The sequence below is a fragment of the Schistocerca nitens genome, chromosome 1 (genome assembly GCF_023898315.1).
Source record: "Schistocerca nitens isolate TAMUIC-IGC-003100 chromosome 1, iqSchNite1.1, whole genome shotgun sequence".
Lineage (NCBI taxonomy): Eukaryota > Metazoa > Arthropoda > Insecta > Orthoptera > Acrididae > Schistocerca > Schistocerca nitens.
The window spans coordinates 771,273,735-771,301,482 of NC_064614.1; the positions used below are offsets into that span (position 1 = coordinate 771,273,735).

A 27,748-nucleotide genomic window follows, 5' to 3' on the forward strand; every position below is an offset into this window, starting at 1 on the left:
TGGATTCATCTCACATGTTAGTGTGGTGGCACCAATGAAGACACACCATGAACGACTACATGATATGCTTAATAAGACACTGGCTTCAGCTGTTCTGGCAGTTTAAAGTTATTTCAATTTGCTGATTAAATTTTAGCACTCCAAGGATAAGCCATTTTTTAACAAATGGAATGCCATCCATTCATTCCTCCTATTGGCCATACCCTACTAATTTGTGTATTTATGCTCTTTATTTTAAACAGAGGGAGGCAGCTGCAGTCTCTCGCAAGCAGTTTGGAAATGAAATAGTCCTGTCTGGATCAATTCCTGGAACAAATTTTCGTGTTCAGCTCCTGGTTGCTAAGACGATGAGAGGTGGTGCCCAAAAAGTTTTGAGTTCCAGATCTTGCACGATTGTCTTTGCATTGTCTCATAGATGAGGGTTCTAACACTCCATTGGCCATGGATGTTAGGGTGTCCAACAACCTTTGGCGCTACATGTCGACATTATGTTCTCTCTCTCTCTCTCTCTCTCTCTCACACACACACACACACACACACACACACACACATACACAAAGCATTAAGCACAAACATGACATTCCACACCATGCACTCAACTCAGTCACCTACAACTGAATGAACACTGCCTGGATCAATATTTCTTTAATTCACAATTATTGGTCTTGATCTGCCAAGCAGATCATCTTCAGATACACCTGATGCTGCAAGGTACAGTTTGTCAACAGTAGCCTGAATGACATTTAGCTAAAGTAAAAATACAGAGGAAGGCGTGGGGAAAAATTGTATAGCCAGTCATGTGATGTGTGTAGAAGTCATTGGCCAGTACATTGATACATTGATATAATGTAAAGGAGATTCTTCAAAAATGCTTCAATCAAAAGCTCATGGAGGTGAAGCAAAACAAATGGTCGTTTGACACTGAATTCATAGATGGAAATGTTTGAGGTTAATGTATTTTTGGGGTTCTGTACACCAGTTACTGAAACAGAAACCTTATAGGATTACTTTTTGTCCATCTGTCTGTCTGTCTGTCAAGAGCCCTTGGTCTCAGAACTGGGTAGAGATATCAAATCGAAATTTATATCAAATGTCACATGTTTTAATACTCACAAACTCACACATTAAATCCTATGGACAGACTATCTATATTGTGTTACAGAATGATATCAAGAAACTTCAGGGCTGTGGAGGGTGACTTGAGCTCTGTTGCCTCCATGTATGACAGTTTCGGACACAGGTTTCCATCTGCAGTTTATTCTTCTCCAGGAAGCCTCTAAAATCTCTAGTGTTTTTCTTTATACAAGAGAAAAATAAACTGCAGATGAAAATCATGTCCGAAACCGTCATCCACCAAGGTAACAGAGCATCACATTCATAGGAGGCGAGACCTGCATACGCAGCAGCTACACTGTGTGGTCAAAAGTATCCGGACACCTCCAAAAACATACGTTTTTCATATTAAGTGCATTTTGCTGCCACTTACTGCCAGGTACTCCATATCAGCGACCTCAATAGTCATTAGACATCGTGAGAGAGCAGAATGGGGCGCTCCGCAGAACTCACGGACTTGGAACGTGGTTGATGACTGTCACTTGTGTCATACGTCAGCACACGAGATTTCCACACCACTAAAAGTCCCTTGGTCCACTGTTTTCGATGTGATAGTGAAATGGAAACGTGAAGGGTCACGTACAGCACAAAAGTGTACAGGTCGACCTCATACGTTAACTGACAGAGACTGCCGACACTTGAAAGGGTCGTAATGTGTACTAGGCAGACATCTATCCAGACCATCACACAGGAATTTCAAACTGCATCAGGATCCACTGCAAGTACTATGACAGGCGAGAAGTGAGAAAACTGGGATTTCATGGTCAAGCAGCTGCTCATAAGCCACACATCACGCCAGTAAATGCAAAACGATACCTCGCTTGGTGTAAGGAGCATAAATAGTGGACGACTGAACAGTGGAAAAGCCTTGTGTAGAGTGACAAATCATGGTACACAATGAGGCGATCCGATGGCAGCATGTGGGTATGGCGAATGCGCGGTGAATATCATCTGCTAGCGTGTGTAGTGCCAACAGTAAAATTTGGAGGTGGCGGTGTTATGATGTTGACGTGTTTTTCATGGAGGGGGCTTGCAGCCCTTGTTGTTTTGCGTGGCACTATGACAGCACAGGCCTACATTGATATTTTAAGGACCTTCTTGTTGCTAGCTGTTGGAGAGCAATTCGGGGATAGCGATTGCATCTTTCAACATGATCGAGCACCTGTTCATAATGCACGGCCTGTGGCGGAGTGTTACACGACAATAATATCCCTATGATGGACTGGCCTGTACAGAGTACTGACCTGAATCCTATAGTACACCTTTCGGATGCTTTGGAACACCGACTTCATGCCAGGCCTCACCGACTGATATCGATACCTCTCCTCAGTGCAGCACTTCATGAAGAATGGGCTGCCATTCTCCAAAAAACCTTCCAGCATCTGACTGAACGTATGCCTGCGAGAGTGGCAAGGCTAAGGGTGGGCCAACACCATATTGAATTCCAGCATTACTGATGGAGGGCGCCATGAACTCGTAAGTCATTTTCAGCCAGGTGTCCGGATACTTTGAATCACATAGTGCAGCTCCATCTTCTCCACTGACAATTGTGGCAATCACTCGTGATCACTGAATAACAAATGACATTGTGTCTATGGTCTGTCAACGTAGGAAGACACGTTTGCTGCCAAAGGGCCTAGTGGTAGGCGCCGTTGCCTATAACCTCGAGGCTGTGTGATGTTGTTGGATGATGTTTCCTTGACACGGGTTTCTATCCTCAATTTGTTCCTCAAGACACCCCGTACAACCTCTCATTTTGTAACACTCTGTATACACCGGTACATAAATTTGTACAGAATCCTCAGAGAGCGAGTCGTACTCTTACTTGGCCGGGTTTTTTCAGTTTGATTTGCTATTTTAATTTTATGAAGAAGCACTTTTTGTGTATCACTAACAGTGTCAGTGATATTCCAGTGGTTTGTTAAATGTATGTCTCAACCTATATTCGGAAAAATAGCCATTAACGTAGCTGTTACTCAAGTCAACAAATGCGTTATCATCCTGTAATAATTACAGTCGCTCATATGTCATATTTAGCTGTGACATTACGTCTCAGTCTCTTGTTGCCCTCATAGGAAAACACTTTCCAGAGGAAGCGGCGAAAGCAGTTTGGATTATGAATAAGTGCTACATTTCGCACTGTTTCATTGCAGATGGCAGTTGGGTTTATGCTGGCGTGGCCCTATGGCATTCCCCGTGTGATGTCCAGCTACAACTTCACAGATTCAGACGATGGCCCGCCTTCGGACCCGTCAGGTGAGATACGGACCGTGGCGTGGGACACACTGGGCCAGTGCACCGGCGGCTGGGTGTGCGAGCATCGCTGGCCCGCCATCCGGGGCATGGCACAGTTCCGCCGCGCCGTCCTGGGTAAGTTCTTAGTGCGTCTGCCCTGTGGCTTTGTTGTTCACTCACTCACTCAGTCATTGCCATGTTCCATCACTACGTCAAGAGCGAGAACCCTCGCGTTCTTGTGGAAACTGTCCTTGGTGTACGAGGTGTGGCTATAAAATAACGGGACCGTTGATGTCACAGAGTAAGTAAGCATACGCCAAACAAGAACAATAGAGGTGAAGCGTGAAGCCCTCTCAGTCGAATGCGGCAGCTTTGTTGTCTATAGACAAATCAGTGTGGCCACGGCCTTCATTTGTATAAGATCTGTTACTTTGCTTCTCCAGAAATACGTCAGGTGTAGTAATAGATCAACGAATTGTCATGAAGTTTCACATGAAACTTGGAAAAACTGCTACTCAAACTTATCTTTTACCAAAAGAAGTGTTTGCTGAAAACTGTTTATCCCCTACGCGAATTTCTGATTAACTGAAGCGTTTCCAAGACGGCCGAGGAGACGTTGACGATGACGACTCACGCCCTTCAACATCCAAAACGGATGAAAATATCGAAAAAGTGGGTAATCTGATTCGATATAACCATTGGTTGAGTATTCGATCGATTGTTGAAAATGTAGGAACTGACAAACACGCATAAGGCAAATTTTACACAGCCTATTTAATATGAGAGAAGTATATGTGAAACTGGTGCTGAAAATTCCCACGACCGAACAAAAGAAGCTCGTGAAAATGTTTGTACTGACACTTTGAATACCACTGAAAATGATCCTAATTTCTTGGAAAGTATGGTAATATGTTACGAAGCTTGATTTTTCGTTCATGATCCGAAACTAAGCGCCAATCCATGCACTGGAAGGGACCGACTTCACCGACAGCGACAAAAGCTCAAACGAGAAAATCAAGAATCAAAACGATGATGATTTTCGATATTCATGGAATTGTGTATCCTCGTTGGGTTCCTGTAGGCCAAACTAAACCCGCGGTCGCTCGCATATAGTGTTTCACGCGATAACTCCCGTGTTAGATTTTTTCTAACAATGAGATCGTGCATCTTTCTTATCTCTTTATGCCAGACAAAGACACGTTTATACAATAAATCATTTTTTATTATTACCAAAGCATTATAAATTAGTATAAACATGGTATGGAACATGTAATTTGCTAAACTTAAAAATATTACAGCATGCAAAGATTTCACAAACTTTTTTGATTACAATTTCAAGACCTGTGTGAACAGCAGTTCGTAATATTTGTAGCAAGTGATGAATTAAGGTTAACCACACTCCTTTTTACCCGTCAGATTCAGATATGGCTTCTTGTGACATACACTTCTGGCAAATAAGAACACTCGATGCTGTATGTTATTTACAGATAGGGCTGAAACAATGATGGCAGAGGTGCTGTGGGAATCTGTTTTTCTTTTAAGGCAGTAGTGACATCTTGTTTTTTTCTCTCGATTCATTTTCTTCTTTAGCTGTCGGTAGTTTGCAAATGTGTACAACACCTTTTATTTTTTCCTTCAAGCGAACTGATATCCTCAGAATCGACAGGCATTTGATTATGTGGGCTTTTGTAAGCATCATACTCAATTCTGCGATGAATCTTCTCTGTTGAATAAAGTCGTTTGTGTTTACCTTATATAATATTTAAGGATTTATTGCTCCGATGTTCAACAAGCTGAAAAACAGTGTAAGAGGCTAGCGGTTGCTTATTCTTGAAACAGAATATTCTGATTTCAAACGGTCAACATCTACAACTCCTTTTGTGAGATTGTAAAATGTAATGACTTCAGGTTTGTATGTTTCGCCACTGTCAGCGTCTATAGCATCGTCGCTGTGCACGGTGGATAACATTAGAACGTTCTTTTTCTGAGTCTTTTTTGGGACGTATGCGCATATCAAGCAGTTGTTGCTTGGTTTTTCTCCAAATGCGAATATGCTGCTGTTTAGTTGCCTTCACTTCACGTCCAGAAGTTCTTGTGGAATTTCTGTTTTATTCTTCCGTGGAGTACCTACTACTGTGAGTCGATGATTGACGTACATTTTGTTAGCCAATGGTATAGATGTAAAATAATTGTCCATCGTCACGTTTCTGCTTGTTTCGTCATTCGCTCGAATCAAAAGGTAACACCACATTCTCTGCATCATTGGGACTTGATATGACCCAGTAGGCTGTTTGCCTGCATATACTTTCATATTTACCATATAAAACGTTCTGACATCACAGAACGCATATACTTTAATGCCATATTTTACAGGCGTGTTTGCTGTATACTGCCTGAATTTGCAATGTCCACGGAATGGTTGTAACATCTCGTCTATCGTTGTCTACGCACCGGAACTACAGCTCTTCTTGCAAACATCCACAAATTCGTCAAATATTTCTCTAATAGGTGCCAGATTATCTCTGTTTCCTTTCTCTGAGCTCTCGTAGATTTGTCGTCAAAACGTATAGCTTGGAGTAGTGTGTGGAATCTTCGTTTGCTCATCGATGTAATAAAGAAATCCGGTGCAGTCCCATCAGTGGCCCTTGTCTCATCAGTATTGAGATGCTGTGCCTCTCCACTCCTGCGAGATACAATACACCAAAGAAAGCAGATAACTCTTCAAAATCTGTCCGTAGGCAGTCTCGAGCACACTGAATAAGGTGCTGCCATTCTGTCAAGTTCTTGGTTTGCGTATTCCACAATGCGACCAATTATACTATCTGGAAAAAATAATTCCCAGCATTACAAAATTGTTTTCGAAGTTTTTGCAACGCCCTTCACACCTGGAAGTTGCGTTGCAATATTCTGACGGCAGTTTTTGCTGGAGGAGCGTATTGCTTCAACCATTGTTATTCCGTCCTTACCAAGAAATGTTTCACGATCTATATATTGAGAAAGAGCTGTAACAGAAGTATCAGATTCGCTGTCTGACTGATCTGTTTTAGTATTGATCTCTTCATGCTCGGAGGATGTGTCAGTATCTGATGACAGACCCTCTATGTAAATATCCTCGTCTAGTGGTTCATCTAGCCACATCAATATCTGTTCCGCTGACATGACTTCTTCCGTGAAAAGTTTTATACATTTTCATATCCGACAGAGAATGTCATGTACTCTGTATAAACAATTGTTTCATTCAATTCGTAAAACCCAATAAGAATACTTACTTTTCTTACAGAAAACGTAACATACGCTGAACACTTTCAGGAGAAAACAAACGGACACAGCCACATGTTACAAGTACAAGAAACAGACTATAAGTGAAGCAAGGCGGTATTCCCCGAAAGGAGAAGTAATTGTTACGCAAAAACTCCCCTATTAGAAAAAATCTAACACTGCACACCACTTCAAATAATGGCACAACTAGCAAGCTATTGTAGAAATTTGACTGTCGAGTCACAGATTAATTGAAGCACGGGATGTGAAAGAAAGCATTTCTAGAACGTCAGTTCATTAGCTTTGAAATGTGCTGGAATATTTAACTAAAATCATAAATGTTAGATTTTTTCTAACAACTCGAGTGATCGCGTGTTTCATTAGGACGTTCAAGCATGTAGTAACATCATGCCAGTTTGACGTTTGTTGCGCGCTGTATTCATGGAGAGTACTTACATTCAGTTATGTACTAAATGTTACAGTTGTTACACTGTATAAATAAAGCTTTAGCAATCACGTTCACCCATATCATTAGGCGATCTACATAAATTTATCCGCAGCTGCGCCAACAATACAATATTTGACTTTTACCACTAATTTTTTCGTACAGCTTCCCGCCAACTCTCTCTCTCTCTCTCTACAGTATCTCTGTCCGACTACCGCTCAACTCTCCTCGATTGTCCATAGACTCTCACTGCGACGAGTTTACTCATCGGAACAGCTATTCTCTTTCTAGAATGAAATTTTCACTCTGCAGTGGAGTGTGCGCTCGTATGAAACTTCCTGGCAGATTAAAACTGTGTGCCGGACCGCGACTCGAACTCGGGACCTACGCCTTTCGCGGGCAAGCGCTCTACCGACTGAGCTACCCAAGCACGACTCACACCCCGTCATCACAGCTTTAATTCCGCCAGTACCTCGTCTCCTACCTTCCAAACTTTACAGAAGCTCTCCTGCGAACCTTGCAGAACTAGCACTCCTGGAAGAAAGGATATTGCGGAGACATGGCTTAGCCACAGCCTAGGGGATGTTTCTAGAATGAAATTTTCACTCTACAGCGGAGTGTGCGCTGATATGAAACTTCCTGGCAGATTAAAACTGTGTGCTTTATCGTATTAGACAATATTCTTACAGACGTGTTTCATACAGAGGCTGCTTATCAATGCGCCACGTGCTACTGGCCCCGTGCTGTCAGAGGCGCGGTAGCTGCACTTTTCAGCGTTCGGGAAAAAATCAACCGTTAGATATTTTCAATTGAAAACAGTAGTTATACTTAGGATTAAGTGCACATGATTATGCAGCACTGGAAATAATAGGCCACTGACATAAAATTGTGTATATTTTCGAAAGTTTGAAGAAATGTTTGACAAAATTGAACTTCAATAATCCATACTCTATGTATCACAGGTCGGCATAAAACTCACTTAGATCTATTTTTAGATCCTTTCATCGATTTTACGTTTAGCCATTGTGCGGTTACAGAAGATTCCCTACCAAGTTTCAGCACATTTCATTAAAATTTTCATGCACATTTTAACTTTTAATCCTTTCTACAGAAACATGTTTGTTTTCTGGGTTTCCAGTTTCCATTCCTAAGCGTTACATAGGTCACGCTTTCCCAGCGGTGTGTCGCGAAGATTTACTGTGTCCCTTGCCCTATGAATTGTGCTGTGAAATTTTCTCCTGTACAGAAGTGTAACTTTATAACACGATATAAGCTGTAAACTTTGGAGTCTCTGCACTTCCTATGTTTTTTATTCCAAAGTGTTCATCATAATATTCATCCGTCTACATTTTCAATGTTAAATAGTCTATTTGTATTTGCGCCTATTAGATGGCACACTTGGTGTAATGTTTACCTGCCCGCAATTGCTATCGCTGTCGCCTCAGTCTGTTACTACCTGTGGCTTGACATATGTGACCAGCCCATAGTGGCTTGCCTTCCATGTATTCTTTTTTTAAATTTTGTGACTAAAGCTTTATTGCTTGATATTTGTTTTATATGTGACCTGTAAGTACTATTTCTTTCTTGTCCTGTCAATCAGTACTTACACTTATGTATATAAAAAAATTTCTCATAATTTTTGTTCTTATGTTATAGGGAAGTTTGAATGTGTTACCTCTAATGAAGGCAGTCATAGTGTCTACATCTATATCTACATCCATAATCCGCAAGCCACCTGACAGTGTGTGGCGGACGGTACCTTGAGTACCTCTATCCGTTCTCCCTTCTATTCCAGTCTCGTAATGTTCGCGGAAAGAAAGACTGTCGGTATGCCTCTGTGTGGGCTCATCTCTCTGATTTTATCCTCATGGTTTTTTCTACACGTAGGAGGGAACAATATACTGCTTGACTCCTCGGTGAAGGTGTGTTCTCGAAACTTCAACAAAAGCCCGTACCGAGCTACTGAGCGTCTCTCTTGCAGAGTCTTCCACTGGAATTTATCTATCATCTCCGCAACGCTTTCGCGATTACTAAATGATCCTGTAACGAAGCGCGCTGCTCTCCATTGGATCTTCTCTATCTCTTCTATCAACCCTATCTGGTACGGATCCCACACCGGTGAGCAGCATTCAAGCAGTGGGCGAGCAAGTGTACTGTAACCTACTTCCATTGTTTTCGAACTGCATTTCCTTAGGATTCTTCCAATGAATCTCAGTCTGGCATCTGCTTTACCGACGACTAATTTTATATGGTCATTCCATTTTAAGTCACTCCTAATGCCTACTCTCAGATAATTTATGGAATCAACTGCTTCCAGTTGCTGACCTGCTATATTGTAGCTAAATGATAAAGGGTCTTTCTTTCTATGTATTCGCAGCACATTACACTTGTCTACATTGAGATTCAATTGCCATTCCCTGCACCATGCGCCAATTCGTTGCAGATCCTCCTGCACTTCAGAACAATTTTCCATTGTTACAACCTCTCGATATACCACAGCATCATCCGCAAAAAGCCTCAGTGAACTTCCGATGTTATCCACAAGGTAATTTATATATATTGTGAATAGCAACGGTCTTACGACGCTCCCCTGTGGCGCACCTGAAATAACTCTTCCTTCGGAAGACTTCTCTCCATTGAGAATGACATGCTGCGTTCTGTTATCTAGGAAATCTTCAATCCAGTCACACAATTTGTCTGATAGTCCATATGCTCTTACTATGTTCATTAAACGACTGTGGGGAACTGTATCAAACGCCTTGCGGAAGTCAAGAAACACGGCATCTACCTGGGAACCCGTGTCTATGGCCCTTTGAGTCTCGTGGACGAATAGCGCGAGCTGAGTTCCACACGATCGTCTTTTTCGAAACCCATGCTGATTGCTACAGAGTAGATTTCTAGTCTCCAGAAAAGTCATTATACTCGAACATAATACGTGTTCCAAAATTCTATAACTGATCGACGTTAGAGGTATAGGTCTATAGTTCTGCACATCTGTTCGACGTCCCTTCTTGAAAACGGGTATGTCCTGTACCCTTTTCCAATCCTTTGGAACGCTACGCTCTTCTAGAGACCTACGGTACACCGCTGCAAGAAGGGGGGCAAGTTCCTTCGCGTACTCTGTGTAAAATCGAACTGGTATCCCATCAGGTCCAGCGGCCTTTCCTCTTTTGAGCGATTTTAATTGTTTCTCTATCCCTCTGTCACCTATTTCGATATCTACCATTTTGTAATCTGTGCGACAATCTAGAGAAGGAACTACAGTGCAGTCTTCCTCTGTGAAACAGCTTTGGAAAAAGACATTAGTATTTCGGCCTTTAGTCTGTCACCCTGTGTTTCAGTAACATTTTGGTCACAGAGTGTCTGGACATTTTGTTTTGATCCACCTAGTAGTGCTGAAACAAGGTCAAAAGACTTAATTTTTGCGACCAAGGGCTGTTATTGCTTTAATTTCACTTTGTAAACGGTCGCTGACCACGCAGCCATGTTTTATTCTTTCATAGATGAGTTAAAGTATTTCTTCTGTTGTGCATGTTTTCTTCGCAGTTGTTGTTGTTGTTGTTGTTGTGGTCTTCAGTCCTGAGACTGGTTTGATGCAGCTCTCCATGCTACCCTATCCTGTGCAAGCTTCTTCATCTCCCAGTACCTACTGCAACCTACATCCTTCTGAATCTGCTTAGTGTATTCATCTCTTGGTCTCCCTCTACGATTTTTACCCTCCACGCTGCCCTCCAATGCTAAATTTGTGATCCCTTGATGCCGCAGAACATGTCCTACTAACCGGCCCCTTCTTTTTGACAAGCTGTGCCACAAACTCCTCTTCTCCCCAATTCTATTCAATACTTCATCATTAGTTATGTGATCTACCCATCTAATCTTCAGCATTCTTCTGTAGCACCACATTTCGAAAGCTTCTATTCTCTTCTTGTCCAAACTATTTATCGTCCATGTTTCACTTCCATACATGGCTACACTCCATACAAATACTTTCAGAAACGACTTCCTGACATTTAAATCTATACTCGATGTTAACAAATTTCTCTTCTTCAGAAACGCTTTACTTGCCATTACCAGTCTACATTTTATATCTTCTCTACTTCGACCATCATCAGTTATTTTGCTCCCCAAACAGCAAAACTTCTTTACTACTTTAAGTGTCTCATTTCCTAATCTAATTCCCTCAGCATCACCCGATTTAATTCGACTACATTCCATTATCCTCGTTTTGCTTTTGTTGATGTTCATCTTATATCCTCCTTTCAAGACACTGTCCATTCCGTTCAACTGCTGTTCCAAGTCCTTTGCTGTCTCTGATAGAATTACAATATCATCGGCGAACCTCAAAGTTTTTATTTCTTCTCCATGGATTTTAATACCAACTCCGAATTTGTCTTTTGTTTCTTTTACTGCTTGCTCAATATACAGATTGAATAACATCGGGGAGAGGCTACAACCCTGTCTCACTCCCTTCCCAACCACTGCTTCCCTTTCATGCCCCTCGATTCTTATAACTGCCATCTGGTTCCTGTAAATAGCTTTTCGCTCCCTGTATTTGATAGAGAGTATTCCAGCCAACATTGTCAAAAGCTTTCTCTAAGTCTACAATTCGCAGTTGCCTTCCTTGTATTTGTAGTTGGCTGCCCAACTTCGGTAACTGTCATTTCTGGAAAAGTTCATGCGCCTTCAAATGAACTGCCTGTTGTGGTATTCGTTGATGTAGAATGTAGAGCCTCAGAGAACTTCACATGCAAATAATCATTCCTCAGTAGTTCAGTAATCCACCTTTTTCCATATTGGCTCTTCCTGGCGGACGTTACTAAATTGTGAGCCGAATATACCTGCTCCTGGGACTAATCCAGCTTGGATCTCGCCGTGTCTCCAGGCATTTTCCAAGTATACCTCATCCTCTTGTGATTCTTGAACGGTGTATTCGCTGTTAGTAGTTGAAATTTATTACAGAACTGAATTAGTGTTTCTCCTCATTCATTCCTGCTACCGAGTCCATATTCTCCCGTAACTTTATCTTCTGTTTCTTCCGTACATCCGTGTTCTAATCCCCCATGAGTATTAGACTGTCACCTCATTTTACATATTGAATTACCCGTTCAATATCCTCATTTTCTTTCTCTATTTCCCCGTCAACTACTTCTGAAGTCTGCGTGTATACTTGAACTATTGTTGTTGGCATTGGTATGCTGTCGATTTCGATTAAACAGCTCTATCACAGATGTGTTCAGAATTCTCAGGTCTGCCTTTCAATTTGTTACAAATGCTAATCTACCATTTTCTGTCCCAGCTGATATGACTCTATACTTCTCAGATAAGAAATCATCATCTTCTTTCCATTTGACTTCATTGAACCGAACTACACTCCTGGAAATTGAAATAAGAACACCGTGAATTCATTGTCCCAGGAAGGGGAAACTTTATTGACACATTCCTGGGGTCAGATACATCACATGATCACACTGACAGAACCACAGGCACATAGACACAGGCAACAGAGCATGCACAATGTCGGCACTAGTACAGTGTATATCCACCTTTCGCAGCAATGCAGGTTGCTATTCTCCCATGGAGACGATCGTAGAGATGCTGGATGTAGTACTGTGGAACGGCTTGCCATGCCATTTCCACCTGGCGCCTCAGTTGGACCAGCGTTCGTGCTGGACGTGCAGACCGCGTGAGACGACGCTTCATCCAGTCCCAAACATGCTCAATGGGGGACAGATCCGGAGATCTTGCTGGCCAGGGTAGTTGACTTACACCTTCTAGAGCACGTTGGGTGGCACGGGATACATGCGGACGTGCATTGTCCTGTTGGAACAGCAAGTTCCCTTGCCGGTCTAGGAATGGTAGAACGATGGGTTCGATGACGGTTTGGATGTACCGTGCACTATTCAGTGTCCCCTCGACGATCACCAGTGGTGTACGGCCAGTGTAGGAGATCGCTCCCCACACCATGATGCCGGGTGTTGGCCCTGTGTGCCTCGGTCGTATGCAGTCCTGATTGTGGCGCTCACCTGCACGGCGCCAAACACGCATACGACCATCATTGGCACCAAGGCAGAAGCGACTCTCATCGCTGAAGACGACACGTCTCCATTCGTCCCTCCATTCACGCCTGTCGCGACACCACTGGAGGCGGGCTGCACGATGTTGGGGCGTGAGCGGAAGACGGCCTAACGGTGTGCGGGACCGTAGCCCAGCTTCATGGAGACGGTTGCGAATGGTCCTCGCCGATACCCCAGGAGCAACAGTGTCCCTAATTTGCTGGGAAGTGGCGGTGCGGTCCCCTACGGCACTGCGTAGGATCCTACGGTCTTGGCGTGCATCCGTGCGTCGCTGCGGTCCGGTCCCAGGTCGACGGGCACGTGCACCTTCCGCCGACCACTGGCGACAACATCGATGTACTGTGGAGACCTCACGCCCCACGTGTTGAGCAATTCGGCGGTACGTCCACCCGGCCTCCCGCATGCCCACTATACGCCCTCGCTCAAAGTCCGTCAACTGCACATACGGTTCACGTCCACGCTGTCGCGGCATGCTACCAGTGTTAAAGACTGCGATGGAGCTCCGTATGCCACGGCAAACTGGCTGACACTGACGGCGGCGGTGCACAAATGCTGCGCAGCTAGCGCCATTCGACGGCCAACACCGCGGTTCCTGGTGTGTCCGCTGTGCCGTGCGTGTGATCATTGCTTGTACAGCCCTCTCGCAGTGTCCGGAGCAAGTATGGTGGGTCTGACACACCGGTGTCAATGTGTTCTTTTTTCCATTTCCAGGAGTGTATATATAGACTGATCCGTTGCATTTTCCTTTTCAGATTTCCGAACGCCCCTACCATGTTCAAACTTCTGACATTCCACGCTACGAGTCATGAATGCCATCCTTCCTTGGCAGTCCCCATTGAGATCCGGATGGAGGAATAATCCGGAATCTTTTGTTATTGAAAAGAATATCAAGAAACTTTTCAATTACAAGCCACAAATGCTGTGAAAACGAAGTATGTATGTTTATGCAGTAGTTTCCATTACCGTCTGCGTCCTCATGCAGTAGATCATTGCTAATTCTTCAGTGTTTTAGTAGAAGTTTCCCACCCTAAGAGCAAGAGGTTGCCCTGAACCTCCGTCCGTTCCTCCATGCTATGACATGGTCGTTTTCAGAGAGAGGGTGACTCCCATATAAAAATTAACCCATGCGACTTTTAACCACGCTTCGCCGTGCTTCATTGGCGGTGTTGGTGCACTCATGCTGATCTCTGCGCCTTGTGATGTGCGGTGGGCGGAAATGCAGGCGTGTGGAACTGGTTTCTAACAAGAGAAGCTCCCCATCGCATCCCTCTCAGATTTAGTGGTAAGATGGCCCAGTGGACAGCCCGTCAAAAACTGAACATAGATCAAGCATGAGAACAGGAGGAAGGTGTGCTGAATTGCGAAAAAAGAAGAAAAATAGGAATAGTGAGCTGACCGAGCTCAAGATGGACAACATGGAGCGAAGTTAAACAGCTGCGCTGTCGTGGTTGCGTGGTTATGATGTTGGACTGTGAAGGGGAAGACCCGTGTTCGAATCTCTCTCGTGCTCCTTTCTTTTTTCACAAAATTACACTACTGGCCATTAAAATTGCTACACCACGAAGATGACGTGCTACAAACGCGAAATTTAACGGACAGGAAGAAGATGCTGTGATATGCAAATGGTTAGCTTTTCAGAGCTTTCACACAAGGTTAGCGCCGGTGGCGACACCTACAACGTGCTGACATGAGGAAAGTTTCCAACCGATTTCTCATACACAAACAGCAGTTGACCGGCGTTGTCTGGTGAAACGTTGTTGTGATGCCTCGTGTAAGGAGAAGAAATGCGTACCTTTGATAAAGGTCGGATTGTAGCCTATCGCGATTGCGGTTTATCGTATCGCGACATTGCTGCTCGCGTTGGTCGAGATCCAACGACTGTTAGCAATATATGGAATCGGTGGGTTCAGGAGGGTAATATGGAAAGCCGTGCTGGATCCCAACGGCTTGGTATCACTAGCAGTCCAGATGACAGGCATCTTATCCGCATGGCTGTAACGGATCGTGCAGCCACGTCTCGATCTCTGGGTCAACATGTAATGTCTCTTGCAGCGGTCTCTCCGCGATATTTTCAGAAATTTTATAAATTATGTAACTCAGTACATATATCGAAATATCTCTTCTTATCTTACCGATTCCTTAACTTTAATATACGATGATTATCAATGCAAAGTAGTTTCAAGCCCTATGATTCCTTGGAGCGTCCATTTACTCCATGGAATAGCTTCTCTGCTATCTATGTTTTCTCTTATGAAAAGAATGAAGGATCTTGCGGATTAGCCGTGAAAGAACGAAGATGTATATGTATGTATTGTTGAGCGAGTCGCCATCTTGACGAGATTCTGTATGAGAAGGAATTTAATACATGAACTAAACTAAAGTAAGTGTGTTCGCGTATTATTTAACTGATTATTATTGACAGTGTCTGCTTACTACGCTGTGTTGCACGGGATCAGTGGGGAAAGTCTGATTTACACTGGACGAACCTGCCGTTTTGTATGCTCAAGATATCCAGTTACTTCAAATAAATAGGCTAACACGGTCTTACCAGCAGATCTCGGTCTTCCCCATGTGATCACCGAAAATTAATAATTATTACAAATGTTTTCAGGAGATCGACTGACAATTTTCGTCGCACCGAGACTTCGAAATTGCTTCACTGCCTTATGGAATTTAAGTTAAGCTCACTTTAATCAGGATAGAACAGTATTGAACTGTGTGAATGTGATAAGCCTGCTTTGTGAATGAAAATTCCCTTAACATACGCATGTTTTTACTATCCTGATCAGTGAAGCTAAATCAGGCCGGTGTGAGAGAGGTATTTAAATTTTTTGAATACCACAAAAAAAAATATTAAAAACAGATGGGGACGTTTGCAAGACAACAACCATCTGCACGAACAGTTCGACGACGTTTGCAGCAGCATGGACTACCAGCTCGGAGTCCATGGCTGCAGTTACCGTTGACGCTGCATCACAGACAGTAGCGCCTGCGATGGTGTACTCAACGATGAACCTGGATGCACGAATGGCAGAACGTCATTTTTCATATGAATCCAGGTTCTGTTTAAAGCATCATGATGCTGTGTTTGGCGCCATCGCGGTGAACGCATATTGGAAGCTTGTATTCGGCATCGCCGTACTGGCGTATCACCCGCGTGATGGTATGGGGTGCTATTGGTTACACGTCTCGGTCACCTCTAGTTCGCATTGACGGCACGTTGAACAGTGGACGTTACATTTCACATTTGTTAAGACCAGTGGCTCTACCCTTCATTCGATCCCTGCGAAACCCTACATTTCAGCAGGATAATGCACGACCGCATGTTGCAGGTCCTGTAGGGGCCTTTCTGGATACAGAAAATGTTCGACTGCTGCCGTGGCCAGCACATTCTCCAGATCTCTCACCAATTGAAAATGTCTAGTCAATGGTGGCCGAACAACTGGCTCGTCACAATACGCCAGTCACTACTCTTGATGAACTGTGGTATCGTGTTGAAGCTGCATGGGCAGCTGTACCTGTACACGCGATCCAAGCTCTGTTTGACTCAATGCCCAGGCGTATCAAGGCCGTTATTACGGCCAGAGGTGGTTGTTCTGGGTACTGATTTCTCAGGATCTATGCACCCAAATTGCGTGAAAATGTAATCACATGTCAGTTCTGGTATAATATATTTTTCCAATGAATTGCCATTTATTATCTGCATTTCTTCTTGGTGTAGCAATTTTAATGGCCAGTAGTGTATGAACTGCCAGTCCGGTCATTGACGACTGTTCGCTGTATTCAGATTTGTGTTTGTGTCATGGTGTAACGTCCGTTTGCAACAGCGAGGTGTAAGGAAGGGACCTCCAGACGTATGTACATCCAATTTTTTTCTACACAAGTACCACAAGTTATGACTCCTGCGTTCCGTTTTGGAAGTTTTTACTCCTGAATTCCTTTGTTGTAACGCAGCTCACACCCGTTTATTTGTTGTTTTCATTTCTATGAGAAGTGTATGCGGCATCTCGCCTGCTCTCACTATTCATCACATCTACTTGCGACGGTAATACATTCTTACCACATGACTCATTTTCTATAACCAATGCATAGTATGACAACTGCCAAACACGTCAATGACCGGACGAACAGTTCATAATTTTGTGGGAAAAAAAAGAGCCCTTGGGAGATTTGGACACGGACCTGCCGCTTCGCAGTCAAAACACCAACCACACAACCACAACAATTGTTCTGCCACTTTGCCCGAGGTTTCGACTCTTGAGGTTGGTCCGTTCACTGCTTCTGTTTCCTTTCTTTTTCACAGTTCAGTACACCTTCTACCTGTTTTCATGCATGATCTGTGTTCAGTTTTTGACGGGCTGTCCAATGGGCTATCTTACCACTAAATCTGAGAGTGGTGCGATGGTGAGTTTCCCTTGTTAGCCGCTTAGCGAGGAAATTGTTCTGGAGGGTGTGACTGCAGTCGCCTTCCTCCAGTACGGAACTGCTGTGTGCGCGTCTAGTCCCTGTTATAATCCGGATTATCAACAGTGACAGCGCCGATTGCCTCGGAATAGAGGGATTCACGGTACGCCGTTGGCACATTGATTAGTTAAAAACGTAGAGTCCGCAATGCAGCGTCCCATGAATCTGACACCCACTGTCTGGCCGCAATCAACTACGCGAACTATCTATAAGGAGTTCAAAGAAAAATAGATTTCATTGCTTAACGGACATATCGTTTAGTCTTTTTCTGTTCATCGACCGTGAAAATGTTAATTTTTGATGAATGTAACCTGATAAACAAGATGTAATGAAATCTGATTTCGGTTTTTATCCACAGGAACAAATGCGACCAACTGGTGGGATAATGGACGATATCAAATAGCATTCTGTCGTGGAGATAGAGGCTTCGTTGTGTTCAACAACGAGCTAACGAACATGAGTGCATCATTACAGGTAAATTTACTTTTTGTCGTGTTAATGAGACAAGAGTAGCGGTGAGAGAAATTTTCATTAGACGAAATGTTGTTAGAACCACAGGAAAATAGCTCTTGCGAATACTTTAGGCCAGAGATCGGTGACTAATTTTTAATGGCGGGCGGAGGTTTATAGCTGTGAACCGTCGATCACCTCGACTAAGTGTCCGATCGTTACAAGACTGCAGGAGTCACAGCTCTGAGCGGCCGGCCGGCACGAGGCAGGTTGGACAGGTTTGCGCGATTTTGTTGCGACGATGACAGACGCCTCGTCCAACGATTACCCGTGCTTTTGTTGAGTGCCAGGTCTTCGTAGACATTCTGCAAATGCCTGTGAATATCTGCGATGCTCTGACCTACCGCCAAAAGCAACTCAATGACGGCTCTCTTCCTGGAACGCATCTCCGTTATAGACACCATTTTGAAGGCTGTGTATAGTGCAGCCACCGATCGGAACTTCATGAAACTATAGGGACTGAAGCGGGAATATGTCAATATGTCCCACAACAAACTCCGCATTTTTTTTTATAGAAAGTGACCGGGGAAAAATGCGTTGCGCTACTTATTGAACCCCCTCGCATATACAGTTGTCATGTTGTAGCAGTTGATGTACATACAGTTGTTAGCGCCTCTGTACAGACGCCACTGACGATCGGTTATACACTCAAGTATCGATTTGGCAAATAAACATATCTAGTGCAGCTCATCGTGTATATATGATATCGTTTAATAAATATCTTAATACTGTGGAGTACCAAGCATTCAAGATTTTTAAAGAAGAGTGTTTTTTCCCATCACGATAACGTCGGGTAGTACGCTCGTTCTCATTTTGAAAATGTTAAGAACAATATTCTTGCTTGTTTGCGAGGGTCTGTGGATAACACGAACTTATGCGCTGTTTCCCCTCAGACGTGTCTTCCAGAGGGAACCTACTGCGACGTGGTCTCCGGTGGCGGGACATGCGCTGCTGAGACACTAAAAATCACAGCAAATGGCAACGTACGAGTACAGCTAGAACCGCACAGCTTCCTAGCTATACACGTCGATGTGAGTATTATGTATCATATTGCTTTATTGAGTTTGATGTTTTAATGTTAATTCCCAGCTTTCAATGTTACTGGTTTATGATTACTTCTTCTGAATGTCATTCTCACAGCTCGCCATCTTGAGCACTGGACATTTGTCAAGACTCCTGGCACAGTTATAGTGCTATACTCACAAATTGTACACCTACATCTGTACCGCACGTTGTGTGATGGAGGGTACTTCGGGCACCAATTTCATTTCCCCCTTCCCTGTTCCATTCGTGAAAGGTGCAGTACTCAAGACCCAGGTTTTGTAAGCATCCTCTTTTGTGAACGAATTACATTTCCTGATGATTCTTCCCAAAACTCTATCTGGCTACTTTTTTTTCTAATAATAATTTTATGAAGCCATTCCGCTGTAGGTTCACTGTGGCCGCATGCTCCCAGACATTTTATGATTCTTGCTGTTTGCAGTAATGTGTCTTCCACCAGGCACGGGTCCAAAGGTAAAGGGGATGGGCAAGATTTATATTTTTAAGTATATGAATTCTCACATTTCATCATCAACTTTCTGAGAATAAAGTAGCTTGAAAACTATGCCTCGAGAATGGCAACGAATTCTAGAAAATTACTACATATGTGTAATATAGGATACTTTGACGTGCTGGAGCCCGTGAGTAGCAGGGAGATTGCGGCATGAAGACACTTCTTATATCCGATTGATATGCAAATTAATTAAATTGATCAGTTAATTACCACCACCCCAGCTACATCCATCCTCACCCCCAGATGACATCATGTGTTATTCTCAGCCTGCATATGAGCCCCAGCACCCTACCCCCTCTCCAACTTTCCGGGACTCGAACCCAGGTCCTCCTGATCTTAAAGCCCAAGTGCACCCCCCTATCACAATTATACCACCCGAGGTGCTTGGAATTGAGGGAAATTAAAAATGGTGGTGCCCTTTCCGGGACTTCAACCCTAGTTCTACGCCATGCAAAGACCAAGTGCACACCCCAACACTTAGAAACTGTCCAGATGCAGCAGAGGAAGGTAAGGTTAGTGTACCTTATTTATTTAAGTCGGGAAAATGAGGTAAACGTAGGTCCTAATTATGTAATTAATCTTAAAAGGACAGCCTAAAATCGCAATACAGCGCAAAAACTGACGATTCCATACTACTGGTGTCATGCTGCTGGGAAAAAAAATTCGCAGTATCACTCGAAACTAGCCACAGACACACTCACACTTTACCCTTTACCTACAAGCTGGCGAGAAAAAGGCAGGGGTGGAAGGTACTATCTCTATTCTTTTTGGCTAGAAATATGTTCAACTGACAAGATGCTAGTGAAGGACAGAGAGGAGTTAAAAAAGTGTATTACCTATAAACATACAGTTGAGGACAGTAACTATCAATGTTGACATCAGAGTTCACTAGAGACTCCTGCTCAAAAACTGCCCTGCAGCCCAGGTAGCCGAAGTCAATACATGCTACCACAACTGACGGAAAAATGCATCACAGTTCTAATCTAACTTCAAAATTGTCGAGAAAGAACCAGCACTCGAAATGAACGGGTCATAATGCAACACATGTACTGGAGAAAATCGTCGATCCGCAAAACTGCAGAGGTGGCGGTAGCTGAGCGTGTGCTCTCCTCGAGAGGCCCTCTAACCTCCCCTCATCCCTCTTCTACCTCCTTCCCTCCATCCATCTACCTACGGAGAGGACACAGGCTTCTTCAAATGGCCAGCTGCTCCGCCGTGCTTTGCACTCTAATGCCATGGCTGCTAACTGCCTTGAGGCGATGCTCCTTCGCCAAAACAATACCATGTATTGCCAACTAAAAAATAGGAGATAAAAGGATGTCCGCCTCAAGTGCAACTCGTTTGTCTAAATTAAAGCGACACAGACCCCACATGCCGTCTCCCTGGTCAGGGGGCGACAACCGTCAGACTAGGCACACTCCCAACTCCTCGAATAGGTCTATCATCCTGCGATAGAGAAAACACTTTTCTTAAACATCAACGTAGCTGTTTCTTATAATCTGTTAAACCTATATCTCAGAAAGACTGGACCCCTCTGGAACAACAACGATTCTGGAGAATGCTCCAGATCGCTTTTTCAAACGGCTAGCTGCTCCACAAAGTGCTTTGCTGCTTTTCTGTGACCCCACTCCCACCCCTCTGCCGTCACTGGTCTCACCAGGCCTTCTGCTATCCTCCGTGCTCGCTTGTAGTGTGCGGCCTGCCTTGTGGTGACAGCTCTCTGCCAACCCAAAAGGGAAATTTGGTAGCACCACTGCGCCCCTAGTCAGAGTGCAGTTGTGTCCGGCGACCACCTACTGTAGTGGCTCAAATGGTTCAAATGGCTCTGAGCACTATGGGACTCAACATCTTAGGTCATAAGTCCCCTAGAACTTAGAACTACTTAAACCTAACTAACCTAAGGACATCACACACACCCATGCCCGAGGCAGGATTCGAACCTGCGCCCGTAGCAGTCCCGCGGTTCCGGACTGCAGCGCCAGAACCGCTAGACCACCACGGCCGGCCCTACTGTAGTCTCGTCCCCTGCGCCCACCTTTCTGTTATGGACAACAATAGTATTTGACATCAATGCGTCTCCTATAATGAAGGATCTATTAAAAAAGGAAAACAGAATTGCGACGATAATAAATCTACTCTATCCACGAAAATAGGAGGAGTCCGTTTTCTTTTAGTTTTATGAGATATATTGGTAGAGCTCTTACGATAAACTGTATCTCATTATTTTGCGACATCCAGCATAGTGTACCGTCGCCGATTACAGATGATCAGCAGAGACATGTCCACCCTGCATAAAAAAACTTTGACTATTTTGCTGGGAAAACTACTGATCACCACAGAATGTCCTCGTTATTTCGAAACCATCACCGGAGTAAAGAAAAAGCGAGAACTTTGAAGAAAAAGCATTTATATTAAGCAATTCCAGCTTGATAGACAAATTACACACTATGGGAGCAGCTCTTACGTTCTGTGTCTGTAAATAAGATGTGTATTACAAACAATCCAGACACGTGAAGTAACGTTAGAGAATACAATCTTTCATGACATTGGCTCACAAGTCGGAAAAAGCACAATCATTTTACGCTCGACAACAACATACTAAAATTCAAGAGGACAAATATGTTTTGTACACTGTGGCAGGTCCCCTTTTACCAATGTGTTACTGTGTAACATAAGCTTTTACGAAACAGATCGTGAGAGCCTGTCTCGCCCTGTGTGTGTGGGAGATTGAAATTTTGTTAAAAGATGTCGCCGCAATGAAAAAAAAAAAAAAAAAAGAAACTCCTATTAAGGAGAATTCCGTGGTACCCTAGCCATCTCATCCAACCTCCAGGCGGCATGTAATTTTTTACCAAATTGATAGGCTAATTAATTAAATTGATCGTGAGAGTCACTTTGCATGGCGAGTGATTTTTTTTTCAACAGTCGGATTACACATACAAGATAGGTCCAATTGGAATCCTTGGAGGGAAGATGATGTTCATTTCAAAGAACACTATTCAAAAGCGACATTTGAAGCTTACCACAGAGCTAGTCTATGGCCCACAACATTCATTTCTCGTAAGGACAGCTCTATTAAAAACACGTTCATCGTGACTGTGTTACTGTCAGCCTGCATAAAAAGCGGTCTTGAGTCTACAGGCACAGACAGGTCGCTGATAGCGTTATGATTTCTGGTAGAAATGCTGTCCACGATTTGGAATCAAGTCTATCCATTCAACCACATACTTTCATTGAATTCTGTAGAGACATATTTTAATTACTACAGCACGGGTGAATCATATTCAAGCCACTCTAATATGTCGAAACAAGTCACCTTTTTCAAACCCATCTCCTAAGGATCCCATATCGCGGAAACACCAACGCTGTGTTTTAGAGAGTCCCTCTGAGTCTTGTAACTGCTTCTCAGTCTCTGCCCCACCCTCGCCACAGCTTCATCCATGTCATCGTCCCAATATAAGTCGGACCTGAATTGAAGTCGGAGAGCGCTATATCTAAGACCTTGTTCATAGCAAGGAGAAGCACTACGAGTTAATGCGACAAGCCAGCTTTTGATCCCTCGGTGGAAATCATAACATGTCGTTGTAGTTCCGTCAACCGTGTACAGTGTGCAAGGCCAGCTGCAAACGAAGTTTTCCCATGCAACACAAGGTAGTAGAAAAGATAGTACGAGCAGGTACAGTGGTGCTTCTTGTTGGGAAAATTAGGAAGACTCCACATCATACATAGCATGGAGGAAGGACAAGGATTTTGCTACTGCATTGCGATACATCTCCAAACTACATACAGGGACTGCAGTATGAAGATCTGCATCTCTCTGGGTGCATTCATGTCTAACACCCAAACATTCTCTCCCACCTCGGTATTTTGTACCATGCAACAGAGAATACCTATGAACTACAAAAACTACGCTAACGCCATCTGTTAGAGAACTCGATAAGACATCACCATGTCCCTGTCTTCCGACATATATGAAACAAATACAATCTGCTTTCTGGCATTGAAAATATGTGAAGATCCCATTAAATATACAGGTATTAGTTCATTGTGGCAGGTGACTCATGAAGTCATGATCGAAGTTGCTTCCACAGACCGGTGTAAAGTTTTATCGCCTGCACTGTAGCAGAACCATATTCAACTGATCATGAATCACACGAGGGGATCCCTGTGTTGTTCCTTCACAATCAGTTTAATACATTGTTTTTTGATTGTAACGCATCCAATTAGTGTGCAGCACCATACACTTTGTTTTTTCGACCATGACTTAGAGGTCCGTGTCAGCTGCTGCTAAACCGACATTAACAGGTTTCGATCCTTTGGCTCTCACAGAAAGCTGAACATCGCATGGCGTAAACTGTACAGCCAGCAGAACACAGGCTGGTAGAAATAAAAGACAGAGGCGATATTTCTCATTGACAGAAATGTGGAAGACGTCGCAACATTTGGAAACTGGAAGAGTTTGCGGTATTGCTGAGCACTTCCAACACCTATTCGAAGGTGATAACCTGTACAGTTAATCTGATCTTCCCCATAGACAGGATAGCGGATGTCTTGGTGTTCCACTTCAAAAAGCATTGTTCCTTCATTTTGCAGTCATGTACATGATTACTGTTCCTGTATTGATCATCGGCAGAAGATACTGTTCACAACGTGCGTGAGGTAGTACAAACAAAACGATGCACTGTTATCTTACTGGTGAAAAAAAAAAAAAAAAAAAACATGTGGAGGGCATCGCAGCATATGGAAACAAGATGAATCTGCAGCATTCAGAAACGCTTCCAAACAAATGTATGAAGGTGATGACCTCTACATTTAATCCCATGCTCCACAGTGACAAGCAGCAGATATGCAGTGTTTTGCCAAGACTCCCTCCACCTCAACCGAGTGGTATCAGTCATTCATTATGTGGTAATCAACATACCTAGTGGACGGTCGGGATAGGAAAGACACTGTTGATATGGGACGGTGTACTGTAACACACACCGCACTCGACAGCGAGATCAATTTTAGCAGTCTTACCTGTTGTTCTATAATTTCAACGCCAGCCAGTGACTCCATAGAACACTTCCCAATCTCTGCATAATCAAATGGTTCAAATGGCTCTGAGCACTATGGGACTTGACGTCTGAGGTCATCAGTCCCCTAGAACTTAGAACTACTTAAACCTAACTAACCTAAGGACATCACACACATCCATGCCCGAGGCAGGATTCGAACCTGCGACCGTAGCGGTCGCGCGGTTCCAGACTGAAGCGCCTAGACCCGCTCGGCCATTTCGGCCGGCATCTACACCATCGCTAAATCACCCCACCACTACTTTGCAAGTACCGTATAATAGATTGTGAGTGCAGCTAGATAACGGTGATGTACATCCATCGACCATATACACCAAAGTATATACTGGTGCAAAGAGGTTATCTACATATTTGCAGCACATCGGTAATAGTGCAGAATTTACGATTACGACTGGACATCTTTCCCTGTGTGAATAGATGCCAATGACCATGCTCCTTGTGTGGCTCCGTTTCCGCATTACAAGCACGTTTGCACTGTTTCGCGCTTCTCCACCCCCAACCCCCCACCCCTCCCCCTTCTGACATGCTTAATTTACCCTCCACTGCTAGCTAGTGCTGCCACCCACCGTCTGTGAGTGCTTTTTGCACGTTGACGTCGAACATAGGCGTTGGTCACATTAATGTGACTGGACCGTGTAGCCAGCTGCTGTCATCGAGCGGTTCTAGGCGCTTCAGTCCGGAACCACGGCCGGCCGGAGTGGCCGAGCGGTTCCAGGGGCTACAGTCCGGAACCGCGCGACCGCTACGGTCGCAGGTTCGAATTCTGCCTCGGGCATGGATGTGTGTGATGTCCTTAGGTTAGTTAGGTTTAAGTAGTTTTGTAAGTTCTAGGGGACTGATGACCTCGGTAGTTAAGTCCCATAGTGGTCAGAGCCATTTGAACCATTTTTGAACCGGAACCACGCGGCTGCTACTGTCGCAGGTTCGAATCCTGCCTCGGGCCTGGATGAGTGTGATGTCCTTCGATTAGTTTGGTTTAAGTAGTTCTAAGTCTAGGGGACTGATGACCTCAGATGTTAAATCCCATAATGCTTGGACCGCGTAAACAGGAAAAATGTATGGCGCATAAATAAACTGCCTGAGAGAAAAAAGTGAAGCAGCCAGAAGACATGGTTAGATGCCAGTGCAACTCCGTATATGTATACACCGTCGGCGAGTATGTTAATATTAGAGTTCTAGTTTTCTGTGACAAGCAGAACGCCACGAGAGTGAATTAGTGTTATTTGTGTTTGGTGTTGTCACCAGAGCATTTAAGGGAAGCGAACAGTGTCAGATGTTGACTGTTGGCTGTGGATATTGAGATGCGAAAAGAGCATTATCAGCAGATGACAGAGACTGAAATGAGTCTCATTGTGTATTTGGCCATCTGGTCGAACCATGCAGTCTCCAGATTTGTGGGGCTTGCGCATGTCGCAGCGGCCCAACATTGGGCTGTATGGGAACGTCAGGGCAGGCTTACTCGTCGTCAAGCTTCCAGTCGGCCACCACTGACCACCACGCCGACCAACACATAGCTCCAGACACCCTTCTGTTTGATGCCCACTCGTTAGATACTGGAACAATACCGGTGCTACTTGATAAATCCCCATGCCGAATAAGGGCGCGCAACGTACCGAATGTACAAGAATCTCAGATTCGCCGGCTAGCGCATGCTAACCAAAGAGCACGAAGGTAGTAGACCCAGTATCCTTATACGATGTCCTGGTGTTTACTCCAAAGAACATACGTTTGACAGAAACGTAACACAAATTCTTATATTTTTGTCCGAGTTTCATTCATTTTACAACTGTATCCAGTAATCAGCATTTCAGTCGTTTTGTTCTATCTTAACGAAGCACAGGAAGGTACCGTACAAAAAGATGCAGCAACTGCTGTTACTTTGTTCATATCCATACAGTGACTTGTAATTTTATTGGCGTACATATACGCTCCTTGTTCTTAAAAAGCCCCTTTATCTGATTTTTTCTACTTTTTTCTTTCAGTTAACGCTGTGACTTGGAATTAATGAAGTGCAGCAGTGATGACATTCTTTTGGATCAACGTCACTACGAGAAGATCTGAAGAAGTATTACATATTAAATATATTATTGTATCTACATAACTCAGTGTTCTGAAACGTACGCTGCGTGGAACCTAAAATAAATGTTTATCCAAACATTTAGAAAGAGTTGCGCAGATGAAATCACTAAGTTAATCATGCTAACCAAAGAGCACGAAGGTAGTAGACCCAGTATCTTTATACGATGTCCTGGTGTTTACTCCAAAGAACATACGTTTGACAGAAACGTAACACAAATTCTTATATTTTTGTCCGAGTTTCATTCATTTTACAACTGTATCCAGTAATCAGCATTTCAGAATAAGTCGTCGTTTCAACGACAGCTACCCGCCGTAGTGGGAAAACGATGTGTCTCTGACAAACTGACGAAAAGAAGAAAGTGCACAGAAATGACAATGGAACTGTTAAAGATTTCTCTGAAGTGACTACTTTCCTTTTTTCCCTATATATAATTTTCTTTAGTCTTTACCCAGCACGACCTACGCTTAAAGCATGCAGCTATATACACTGTCTACTCACATTAATGTGACCACCTGTCAATTTGCAGTGCGGGTGCTGCAAGACGCGCAAGTAGATTGTCAATGAGGTTCTGGGAGGTACCGATAGGGGTGTTTGAGCCGTGCCGATTCCAGTTCCGTGGCCAGGTACGCTAGGTTTATCGGTTCAGAATCCATGGCGCAAACAGCCCGATCGACGAGCTGCTACAGATTCTCGACTGGGTTTAAATCTGGGTAGTTTGGTGACCAGGGAAGAACGGTAAATTCATCTTGGCCCTCTGCCGTACATGGACGTGCACTGCGAGCTGTGTGACACGTTCCACTGTCCTGCTGGAAGATGCCACCGTGCCGAGGGAAAACAAACTGCTGCAGGGGTGGATACGTTCCCCAGAATGACGAGCTCACCCAGATCACCCACGAAAACGTTTCCCAGACCATAACGCTCTGTTCTCCAGCCTGGACC

At 43.9% G+C, this 27,748-nt stretch overlaps 1 protein-coding gene across 1 annotated transcript in view; it reads left to right on the plus strand.

Annotated features, from left to right (window-relative positions):
- Positions 1-26,856, plus strand: part of LOC126202710 (alpha-amylase 2-like) — a 170,207-nt gene extending 143,351 nt beyond the window's left edge. Inside the window, exons 9-12 of the mRNA XM_049936891.1 lie at positions 3,267-3,483; positions 17,948-18,063; positions 18,993-19,130; positions 26,712-26,856. Of these exons, the coding sequence (XP_049792848.1) occupies positions 3,267-3,483; positions 17,948-18,063; positions 18,993-19,130; positions 26,712-26,723 (483 nt within the window). The 3' untranslated portion in view covers positions 26,724-26,856. The remainder of the gene's footprint in view (positions 1-3,266; positions 3,484-17,947; positions 18,064-18,992; positions 19,131-26,711) is intronic.
- The last annotated feature ends 892 nt before the right edge of the window (positions 26,857-27,748 follow it).